The 12,246-nt window shown below is 42.3% G+C and overlaps 1 protein-coding gene across 6 annotated transcripts in view; it reads left to right on the forward strand.

The window, feature by feature from the left end:
• AMBRA1 (autophagy and beclin 1 regulator 1) overlaps positions 1–12,246 on the forward strand; it is a 164,654-nt gene that overhangs the window by 38,646 nt on the left and 113,762 nt on the right. For 4 of the 6 annotated variants that reach the window (XM_012452479.2, XM_012452480.2, XM_012452482.2 and 1 more), the window contains one exon: positions 623–802. The exons of the other annotated variants lie outside the window; for them this stretch is intronic. In XM_012452479.2, the coding sequence (XP_012307902.1) occupies positions 623–802 (180 nt within the window). The remainder of the gene's footprint in view (positions 1–622; positions 803–12,246) is intronic. 6 annotated transcript variants of the gene reach the window in all.

A 12,246-nucleotide genomic window follows, 5' to 3' on the forward strand; every position in this document is an offset into this window, starting at 1 on the left:
TTTTCCCATGTTACAAATATCTATGATTAATCCGTAAGGGAGAAAAAAGAGGTTCCAAGAGATCATTCTAAGGAGGTAGGACAAATCTGGAGCTATGCATACATGCTGGAGAAGAAAGAAGTCCTGGTGAAGATACCTGTGTATGCCTTCTTTAATCATCTTAGGCTTACCATCTCCTGGCCTCTTTTCTCATCTATAAAACAAGATGGTAGATGATTGCTCAGGTCCCTTTCATGTCTTCCATTTTGTGTATGGATGGTGATCAAGGAAAAGCTGTGAATGAGCACAGCTCTGTGTAAAGAGCACCCTGAGGAGCTAAAAGTGTACCTTAAGAAGCTAGAAGGAAAGGTCCAGTGTTATTCTCTTGGGGAGGGGCAGCTATTCCTCAGAAGATGTCTGGTTAAGCCGCCTGTTTGCCTTATCTCAGAACAGAAACACTGGTGATAGTCCGATAAGCATATTCTGCAGTGCAAACCTCCTGGTGAGTTAAATGCCCTTTAATTTTCATGTCTCTGGAGTTCACCTCAGCAGGGAGATGCCATGGGAGAGCTGGATTGACTGCCTTTCACAGTATTCCCCACATTAGTGCTAGTTTGTGTTTGTCCATCTCTGTCTCTCTCAGATTATCTCCTGCTGCATACTACGCCCAGAGGATGATCCAGTATCTCTCAAGGAGAGACAGTATTCGCCAGCGCTCCATGCGCTACCAACAGAACCGTCTCCGTTCTTCCACCTCCTCCTCTTCCTCAGACAACCAGGGTCCATCAGTAGAGGGAACCGACTTGGAATTTGAGGACTTTGAGTAAGTACATACTCAGCTTGCTTTCTTCCCTCTCCTCTCAAGCTTGGAGTGCTTCCATGGTGGCCACTGTCAGAGCAACAATGGTGGATATTCTTGCTCCCAGCTCCTCGGTTATTATTTATGAGTAACAGGATGGGGTGAAGGAGAGAGGGTTAAGATGCCCGGAGCACTCCCACCTCTGGCAGTTGCCTTGCTGATTCACTGGAGCCCGAGGACAGAGACCGCCCATTGGGCCCTAGGCCAGAGTGCGAGAGGATGGTGGCTGTTGCTCCTACGGCAACAGTTTTATTTACCTTGTGCATGTACAGTGACCGTGGAAAACTTCTCATGGACTGTCTTTACCACATCAGGGAGGCTGGAGGGTTAGTGTTTTTTCTCCTAAGCAAAGTAGCTGTGGAGATGTTGTCTTCATTCTGAAATACTTGAATTTCCCTAGGAGGTGGCTTTTCTGTCTTACTGCCCTGATCAGATCAGACTGACTCATTAAGATCCTACTCCCTGGCCTTAACTTTCTTGATCTCCCTACTCATACCCTCCACTCAGGAACTTTAGAAAGTTGTCTGTCATATTAACGTGGTAGGTTGAGAAGTGATTTCTTGCTTCTTTGGGCTTTTTGAGTGGTCAGTGGGGAGAGCCACTGGGGAGTACGCTAAAGGAGCAGTCAGCCCCAGGCTCTAGAATTTAAGCTAGCCAGTCTTATTGCTGGGTTTTGCATTCTCTCACCTGCTGCTCCTGACTTTTCTAGCCATTCATCATGTTTCCTTCCATTCCTGAAACTGAGCTTTCATGGCCTGTATCAAATTGGACATTTGTTTCTTGTTTTGAGTCCTTACATTTTGGTATTGTCAAACATAAAAGCAAGAGAGAGGGAAGGGCGGTGAAGCATTGTTTCTTCCTCCTTTTTTGCTGGCATTTGTGGAAGAGGACAGCCTGTCAGTCATTTCCTCCCTGCCTTCCATCTTGACATAGCGGGGTCAGGTCTGGGGCCTTAAGAGTTCTCGCCTCCCTCTCAGCCTTCTTCCTTAACTGAATGGATAGTTCCCTACAAGTCATCTTCCAACAAAGCTTTATGATGTGTTTGAGAAACCTCTTTGCCAGAAAGCACTAAGAGAGTGGGAACAACCTTTGTACCAATTTGCCTTCCTGATGCTGTCATTAAACACACTAGCATTCGTGCTCTTAGAAGCAAAAGGAAAACTAAGTGGGAGGTTTATTTGTCTGAGAAAAATGTAAATGTGAAAGAAATGCAGGAATGGCCTGAAGCAGCAGTGGTGTGACAAATGCAGATGAGGTCATGGTCCTATCTTGTCAACTGCAGGAGAAGAGCAGAGCTACCTTCTGACTGTCAACCTGTTCCTTCTCCCTTCTGTCCACTCTAGGGCGAGGTGGATGCATATATCAAAAGTGAAAGAAACAGAGTGTCTCTGTTCCCTTAGCCAGGCAGACACTTGTAGTGAAATATGTTCTCCTGTAGATATTATGGTTTTTCCAGCTCCAGGGTCTATTCAGGGAAGCAGTTTAAACGTACATGCCAAGGCTGCTGGCACTTAGTGTTGCTTTAAAGCCTGGGTGACTTTCTCTCAGTAATGCTGTAGAGCCCTGGGAGTCAGTCCTGTGGATTGCCTAGCCCTCTTTCTATGCACGCATGGGAGGCTGTGTTATCTCTTTGCAGTGGTGAAATATGGGGCTCATGCCTTCAAGCTGTATCTTGCCTCGTGACTTGTCCTTCACAAGGAAGTTCTGGGTTAGTTTAAAATGTTCTGTTCTTGTCTTACCTTCCCTTTCTTCTGCTACCACCTCCTCTCTCTCTCCCCTTCCTTCCCCCTCGATTTTCCTGTGTCAGACTGCCTCCTCCTCATGCTCCCCCCAGCCCACCTGTGTGCTCTTCCCCCACCCATCCCCTGGCTTTAGCATGACCTGAATTTACATTTCCTTCTCACCTTTCATGCACTGACTTACTGTTTTTTCTTAGGGGGTCTTATATTGCTCCCTGGTTAGTAACAGTGGACTAATTTCTCTAATAATCCTTGGAAAGTCCCTCCTGGGGTGTTTGCCTTTCTTTTTGGACTGATGTAGACCAGAATCTTGTTTTTAATAGCAGCTGTGGTTAGTCACCTCAACATTAGTAGTCTAGGTCTTCTAGTAAAGGATGTTGCTGGCTGGTTGAAATCTCTGTTTCCTTCGCTGCCCACCTCCCTCTATTGTAAACTGAATGCTGCTTGTGGTTGCTCCCGTTCGGAGTGTCAATGTGCTCCATGAGGAGGAAGAATAACAAGGAATGTACCAGCCCGTTTTAATTTTTCTGCCCGAATCTTTTGCCTTAGCTTTGGTAACTAGAAGGAAAGTTAGAGGCTTGTGTGTCACAATTTATAGTTTTTTCAGGTACAGAGGGACACGCAAGGTAGATATGGCAAGAAATCCTCCTAACAATTAAGTTACCATTAAGACAGATTGTTCCTCTGTATGGCATACTCACCTTCTCAGCACTTCATGCTCCTGCCTTTGCTACCTCACTTTGATGACCTCTCCCTCTGTTTGCTAAGTCATAGGTCATTTTGCCATTTTTAGGCTCATCACATCCAGGTATATGGTGTTCTCAGAAAACCAAGGGAGCCATTACTCAGAGCCCATCTTTTGTGGTTCTCTTCCATTTGACCAAATCAGATATGTCTAAGGTTAGAGGACAGGAGCAAGCATATTTAGTGTCTGACTTTTATTGTCCTGCTGATTTAAAAACCTTTAAAAATGATGTATAGCCATATTTGAGCCTTTCCACAAGCTTGCTGTGGAGGAAGACCATTGAGATTTATCTCTTGGGAGGGTGGCTTTGGAGGTTGGTCAGCATCAGGTTAAATTTTCTGTTCTTTTGTGATCTGGATGAATGACCATCTTCCCAGGAAGGCATTTTCTCCTGCCATTGATCTCTGTCTACAGCAAGGATTGAGACTGCAGAGTCCCTGTGTTTATCAAAATGCACAAACAGGACATCCAGAAACCTGCTGTCAGCAGGTCTCTCCTGAAGCCCTCAGCAGCTGTCTTTGCATAAAGATGTTCATAAGCAGGTTAAAGGTGTGGCTGCCCGTGACATTGCTGTCTGTCTGCTTTCAAGTCCAGATCACCTACTGGAATGTAGATGGCAAATAAGTATAAGGAAGGCTTCCATTTTCATGTTTGCCATCCCTTTGGAAAGAGCGGGGGGGCTTTTATAAAGCCCAGGTTAAGTGCTATGGCCCGTAGTTGATAAGGCCTACAAAAGAGGTGGTGTGTGTGCTTTATGACTATTATTCCAGCTGCGCTTACCCCCTTCTCATTTTATCTGTTAATCTAAATGTAATTACAATTCCAGAATCATCCCTAGCTCATATTCCTGCTCTTCCTGCCTCTTTTTGTAGCTGCTTTGCTTTCTGAGACAAAGCAGAAGTAGCAAAGGCTTTGCTAATGACAGTCAGACTAGAGAAGCTTCAGATTAGATCAGTCACAAATATCTCCATCACATATACCAGCCACTGAATAATTACGTTCAGCTTCTTGAAAACTGTTGCTAGGGCCAGGTGTGGTGGCTCACACCTGTAATCCTAGCACTTTGGGAATCTGAGCCCAGGAGTTCGAGATCAGCCTGGGCAATGTAGTGAGAACCCCGTCTCTATTAAACAAACAAAAAAATGTTGCTAGCACAGAAGTCTCTCATTCACAATTTTGACATGCAGCCTGTACTTTGGATTTCTGCCTGGGGAAAAAACATCTCGATGAGAATTCTAGTTTTTTAGCCTTAAGATGAATTCTCTTTAGGTCTATTAATTAATTTTCTTAACTCTTCTAATTAATCTGCTTATATTTGAGTACTCTTTTCCCAGAAGTCCACATTGTGACCAAATGGAGGCACACCTTGTTTTATTGTGCTTTGCTTTTTTTTTTGCGCTTTGCAGGTACTGTGTTTTTCATAAATTGAAGTTTTGTGGCAACCCTGCATTGAGCATTTAGCATTATTTTTTCCAACAGCATGTGCTCATTTTGTGTCTCTGTCACACTGGTAATTCTTGTAGTATTTCAGATGTTTTCATTATTACTATATCTGCTATAGTGACCTGTGATGTGTGATCTTCGATGTTAGTGTTGTAATTGTTTTGGGGCACCGTGAACCACACTTTTATAAGACAACAAGCCTAATTGTAAATGTTGTATATACTTTGACTGCTCCACTGATTGGTCGTTACCCCCGTCTCTGTCCTTCTCCTTGGGCCTTCCTATTCCCTGATACACAGCAATATTGAAATTAGGCCATTTAATATTCCTACAGTAACCTCTATATGTTCAAGAGAAAGAAAGAGACACACATCTCTGACTTTAAGTCAAAAGCTAGAAATGATTAACCAGCAAGACATGTTGAAAATTGAGATAGGTCAAAAGCTAGTCCTCTTGTGCTATAAACAGCCAAGTTGTGAATGCAAAGGAAAAGTTCTTAAGGAAATTGAAAGGTCTAGTTCAGCAAAACAATCTTACTGCTGAAATGGAGAAAGTTTTAGTGGTCAGGATAGAAAATCAAACCAGCCACAACATTCCCTTAGCCGAACCCTAATCCAGAGGAAGTCCCTAATTCTTTTCACTTCTGTGACAACTGAGAGAGGTAAGAAGCTGCAGAACAAAAGCTGGAAGTTATTGAAAGTTGGTTCATGAGGTTTAAGGGAAGAAGCTGTTAACATAAAACCACAAGGAGAAACAGCAAGTGCCTATGGAGAAGCTGCAGCAAGTTATCCAGAAGATCTAGCTGAGATCATAGATGAAGGTGTCTACATTAAACAACAGATGTTCAGTGTAGATGAAACAGCCTTCTATTGGAAGAAGGTGTTGTCTAGGACTTTCATAGCCAGAGGGAAGTCAGTGCTTGGCTTCAGAGCTTCAAAGAACAGGCTGATGCTCTTGTTAGGGGCTAATGCTGCTGGTGACTTGAAATTGAAGCTAGTGATCTTTTACCAGTTTGAAAATCCTAAGGCCTTGAAGAATGATGCTAAGTCTACTCTGCCTGTGCTATAGGTATGTGCCCCATGACACCTGGCTTCCCAAGAAGTGTTCCCTGTGTAAATGCTGGCACGTCCAGCTCCACTGCTTTCCTCAGACATTCCTACCTGGCTGCGATGGCCTTGTGATGGATGAGCACCTCATGGCTTCCAGGACTCCAGAACTACCATCATCTGCACGTACCCCTTTGATGCTAGCTGGCATCTGCCTTTCTATAGAAAGTTACTGTTAATTGACATTGACCTATTTCCAGAAATAATATTTTAGATATCAGGCAAATTTCATGACCAGTAAAGGTTGCTGCTACAATGTCCTATCTGAAAGATGATCATTTGTTAGTTGCCTTAAAATAATGAATACATTTCCAAAATGGTCTCTAGCATTTCCTTACAGAACCAACTACTTCTTACCTCTTTACCCCACCGTCCCTCAAAAAACTACTTCTTTTTTCAAAAGAAAGTCTTATCTCCATTGTGCCTAAGTCCAGTGTTTCTCGATACATGAAATTCTACCAAGGTCTTCTTAATATGTTCTTTTAAAGAGTTGAATTATCTCTTCAGATTATTAAAGACTAATCCTAATGTGGACCTTAGGATACAGTTTTGAGTAGAGTTGATCAAAATCAATTAAAATAGTCTCTTTAAAAGGAAAGAAAGCCTCTTTAAGGGGAGGAACCAGAATGCTGAAGGAAGGGAAGTCCGTCTGCATGTGTGCAGGGAGACTGGGTAGGAAAGAGGAAGCCAGTGGGGGAGAGAGGTTGGAAAACATAAAATGAGTTACTTGATTGGTAATTAGATGGCTGTAGAGAAGCAAGTTAAAAGGCTAAATGGAAGGGCAAGTTTCCATCATCTATAGAAAGCTATATAAGACAAGGACTTCCCTTTTGTTTCCAAAGGCATTGTAAGAAGAATGAAGGCTCCTTAGAAAAAAAATTATACCTCAACGTCCCCAACAAGATTGCATAATAAATTATGTTTCCTCCAAACTATGCAATTCTTTTAACTGTTGTAGAACAGAAAATGTTCACAATATATTTAGTTGTAAACCAAGTGATAAAACTACATATTATAAAGCTCATTTTTATAATACATTGCATATATGTGTATGCACAGTAAAAATGGAACATAAATAAATAAATAAAAATAAATATAATGTAACTGGTCACTGACAATGTACCTGGTCACCAAGAGCACTGATGGAGATGTACAAGGAGATTAATGTTATTCTCATGCCTAGTAACACAACATCCATTCTGCAGCCCATGGATCCAGAAGTAATTTCGATTTTCAAGTCTTGTTTATTTTTTTCTTTTTTTGAGATGGGGTTTCACCGTGTTGGTCAGCCTGGTCTTGAACTTCTGACCTCGTGATCTGCCCACCTTGGCCTCCCAAAGTGCTGGGATTACAGGTGTGAGCCACCTCACCCAGCCTCAGGTCTTATTCTAAAGAAATAAGGCTGGCTGGGCGTGATGGCTCACGCCTGTAATCCGAACACTTAGAGAGGCCAAGGTGGGCAGATCACCTGAGGTCAGGAGTTGGAGACCAGCCTGGGCAATGTGGTGAGACCCCATCTCTACTAAAAATACAAAAATTAGCCGGGTGTGGTGGCACAAACCAGTAGGCCCAGCTACTTGGGAAGCTGAGACAGGAGAATCGCTTGAACCTGGAAGGTGGAGGTTGCAGTGAGCCAAGGTTGCAGCGAGCCAAGATTGCACCACTGCACTCCAGCCTGGGGGATAGAGTGAGACTCTGCCTCAGAAAAAACAAAAAAAAGGAAAGAAATACGGCCATAGTGCTATTGATAGTGATTCCACTTATGGATCTGGGCAAAGTAAATTGAAACCTTCTGTAAGGATTTGTGATTCTAATTGCCATTAAGAGTTTTGTCGATTCATGGGAGGAGGTAGAAATATCAACATGAGAAAGAGTTGGTAAAAGTTGATTCTAACCCTGAAGGAAGTAACTGCAGATATGGTAGAAATAGCAAGATAATGAGAATTAGCAGTGGAGCCTGAAGATGTGACTGAATTATTGCAATCTCATGATAAAACCTGAATCGGGGCTGTTTGTGGTAGCTCACACCTGTAATCCCAACGCTTTGGAGGCCGAAGTGGGCAGATCATTTGAAGTCAGGAGTTTGAGACCAGCCTGGCCAATATGGTGAAACCCTGTATCTACTAAAAATACAAAAATTAGCCGGGCGTGATGGCAGGCTGTAATCCCAGCTATTTGGGAGGCTGAGTCAGGAGAATCACTTGAACCCAGGAGGCAGAGGTTGCAGTGAGCCGAGATCGCATCACTGCAGTCCAACCTGGGCGATAGAGTGAGACACTGTCTCAAAAACAAACAAACAAACAAACAAAAAAACAAAAACAAAAAACAAACACTTGAATGGGGCCAGGCATGGTGGCTTACACCTATAATCCCAGCACTTTAGGAAGCTGAGATGGGAGGATTGCCTGAGTCTAAGAGTTCAAGACCAGCCTGGGCAACATGGTAAAATCTTGTCTCTACCCCTGAAAAAAAACAAAACCAAAAATTAGCTGGGCATTGCAGCGCATGCCTGTATCGCCAGCAACTCAGAAGGCTAAGGTAGGAGAACCACTTGAGCCAGGAGGTTGAGTCTACAGTGAGCCGAGATCGTGCCACTGTCTGAGTGACAGAGCGAGACCTTGTCAAAAAACAAACAAAACTAACAAAAACCATCAAAAGACAAAATCTTGAATGGTTATTTTTTATAGATGAGCAAAAGAGGTGCTTTCCTTTTAAAATTATTTAAAAAATTTTATTCTCCACATGGACACCTTGAGGAAGTAGTTTTTGTTGTTGTAGAAAGTGATTTTATTTAGAGAGAGAGAGAGAAACCAGAGAGAAACAAATGGCTAACTCTCACACTGAGAGAAAAGCGGCTCTCACACTGAGTGAGAGAATCCAGAAAGATGCAGTCCAGGAGAGGAAATGTTATATTGGGGTTTAGGTGGGGAAGACAGGCTTCCACGAGAGAGTGTGGAAGGGGACTCCAGAGGGAAAATCCAGGATGGAGAAAAACAGCTTCCACGACAGTGTTTGTGGAAGGGGATTCAAACATGGAGTCCAGAGGAAGTAGTTTTTAAAGATGGAATCTACTTGTGGTGAAGATGCTATAAACATTGTTAAAACATCAATAAAGGATTTAGAATAGTCCATAAACAAACTCAGTTGATAAAGAGCTTGAGAAAATTAGCTCCAATTTTGAAAGCAGTTCTGCTGTGGTTAAAATGCTATCAAACAGCCATATGCTGCAAAGAAATTTTTTATGAAAGGAAGAGTCAATCGATGCAGCAAAACTTCATTGTTGTCTTATTTTCAGAAATTGCCAAATGTAGCTTTTATATACATTAGGAAACCAAAAATTCATGTGGCTTGCTTTATTGAAGTGTTTTCTTTAAATTGTGCTGGTCTGGAACCAAACCTGCAATATTTTCAAGGTATGCCTGTGTGCAAAAATGTCTACTTGTGAGTATGACAGTTATTTTTGGGAGTCAGAGATGGGTTCTGGTTCCTTAGTTTGGCATGATATATTCTAGAAATACCACATGCATACGTACACAACAGTTTCATGCAGCAAGAGATTCTCCTTTTTGGTCCCCTTGCTAAATAATTTTCTGGCAAAGAAGTCATTAAAGTGTCTTCTTGGTGTATGATGTAGCTGAGGAAAGTTCTGAAGGCTGTTACTCAGCTCTGCCATCTGATTGGGTGTGGCTTAGGGGAAGTTGCTTGCCTTTAGTTCACAACTGTTTTTTTTTTTTTTGAGACAGGGTATTGCTTTGTTGCCCAGGCTGGAGAGCAGTGATGTGATCATGGCTGACTGCAGCCTGCAACTCTTGGGCTCAAGGGATCCTCCTGCCTCAGCATCCTGAGTAGCTGGGACTATAGGCAGGTACCACCTTGCCCAGTTAATTTTTATTTGGGGTGGTGGTGGGGTGGTGGGGTGGTGGGGAGAGTAGAGATAGGATCTTACTATGTTGCACAGGCTGATCTCAAGCTCCTGAGCTCAAGCGATCCTCCTGCCTTGGCTTCCCAAAGTGCTGGGATTACAGGCATGAGCTACCACATCTGGCCCACAATTTAATATTCTTCATCTGCCCCTTTAATATAACTGAAATCTAGTTGAGTCGTGGCAAAGAAGATACGTTAGAAACTAGAGAATACTGTTCTTATCAGGTGATAGTCCTGATGACTGATATATTTCAAGTTCTCCTGACTAGAAATTCTAGCAGAATTCTAGCCACCTGTCCTTGATAGTACTTGGGCCTGCTCTCTCTTGTGAGCCCAGAATTTCCAGGACTTCTGTAGGAATCAGTGACTACTCTCTAATAACAAATACATAACTTGTAGCCAAGAAAGAGGGGGTAACTTTTGGCAACTGAAATTGTCAGGGAGGAATGGGATATTGTCTACTTCATTTTGAAATGGAGTTGCCTTTGTCTTTTCTTTTACTTGTGAACCACAGACTCTTCAATATTAGCAACGCAAGGGAAATGCTGAGGAAACACACTGTAAAGTTAATCTCTTTACAGATTGGAACCTTTTTAAAGCAGTTAGGAATCGGCCAGCCATCTATATTAACTAATACAAAATTAATTCTTAATGTGGAACGAGACAAAAACTTCTTCACCTGTAGTTCCAGCTACTCAAGAGGCTGAGGCAGGAGAATTTCTTGAACCCGGGAGGTGGAGATTGCAGTAAGCCAAGATTACGCCACTGCACTCCAGCCTGGGTAAGAGAGCAAGTCTCCATCTCACTAAAGAAAAAAGAAAATGACCTGGAGAGAGACAAAAACCTCTCTTCTTATTTTCCAGATAATTTTTGTAGTGGTTAAAAGTTTTTACAAACTGGCTTAGGGTCTGTCAGTAGGTATACCTTAAAATAGGTATACCTTAGTGTCTGTCGGTAGGTATACCTAGGAGAAAAGCAAGTATAGTAATTCCTTTTTGGAAACTGTAACTTAAGCAAAATTACTGTAATGAAACCAATTTTACCATAGGCTAATTGATAATGAACAAGAGTTAAGTTCCTGTGACATATTTCTGGTTACAAAAACATCACCAAGCATGTAAATAAAGACCCAAAACACTTTTAAAAAAATTTTATTTATTTTTATTTTAAAATTTTCTTATCATTAGTCCTTGAAGCTTTTTTTTTTTTTTGGAGACAGAGTCTTGCTGTGTCATACAGGCTGGAGCGTAATGGTGCAGTCTCAGCTCACTGCAACCACCGTCTCCCAGGTTCGTGTGATTCTCCTGCCTCAGCCACCTCAGTAGCTGGGATTACACAGGCGCGTGCCACCACACCTGGCTACTTACTTTGTATTTTTAGTAGAGGTGGGGTTTTGCCATGTTGACCAGGCTGGTCTCGAACTCTTGACCTCAAGTGATCCACTTGCCTCAGCCTCCCAAAGTTCTGGGATTACAGGCATGAGCCACCACGTTCAAACACTTCTTATATTAAACATTGAAATAAATGTGAGCTGTATGTACATCTAAGAAAGATTAATAAAAATATAATTTGATTTTTGGTGAATCAGTGAGTGACAGTGGTTGATGTGGGGTGAGGTAAATCAAGGAGTAGATGTTTGCAACGTGAAAACTGTAAGGAACACATCCTGCCACCATGTAGTTAAAACATGAACAAATATGGTGAGCGCCCTGAGACTTAGTACTGCATCATTATTGTGCATCTGTATGATTATTGTATGCTTTACATATTTTTACATTATTTTGTATTCATTTATTTATTTTGCAACCTGCTTATTCCCATTCTGGCTGGAGCCTATCCTGGCAACTCAGGGTGCAAGGGGAGAACCTGCCCTGGACAGGATACCATTCCATCACAAGATGCTCTCACGCACACACCCACGCTCACTCAGACTTGAGACAGTCTAGACACACCAGTTCATCTAATGTGCACATCTTTGGGACGTGAGAGGAAACCGGAATGCCCAGAGAAAACCCACACAGACATGGGGAAGTGTGCAGACTCAACACAGACAGCCGCCATGGCCAGGAATTGATTTTTTTCCCTCATCAACATTATACAAAACAACATTGAACTAAACAACATTATTCAAGTACCAGATGTAAATGCATGATCATGGAAGCATGAACACAGCATGGAATATTTGGGGAATTGCTTTGTTGATAGGTGTGGCTAGACTGTAAAATTCAAGATGTGTGGCAGGAGATAAGCCCCTAGAGTGGTGCTAGATCTTTATTTTTCGTGCCTTGCAAAGGAGGTGAACTTTATCCCATAGGCAAGAGGGAGTCATTGAAGCAGTTTAAGTTATGGAATAACATGATCAATTTTTACATAAGTATCTAAAAAGATGTAATGTAATAAATTACCACTAAAATATTAGGAGAGCATTGTATGAGGGGAGATGTGAGAAAG

The sequence above is a fragment of the Aotus nancymaae genome, unplaced genomic scaffold (assembly GCF_030222135.1).
Source record: "Aotus nancymaae isolate 86718 unplaced genomic scaffold, 86718_ANA_hifiasm-v0.15.2.pri h1tg000059l, whole genome shotgun sequence".
NCBI classification, from domain to species: Eukaryota; Metazoa; Chordata; class Mammalia; order Primates; family Aotidae; genus Aotus; species Aotus nancymaae.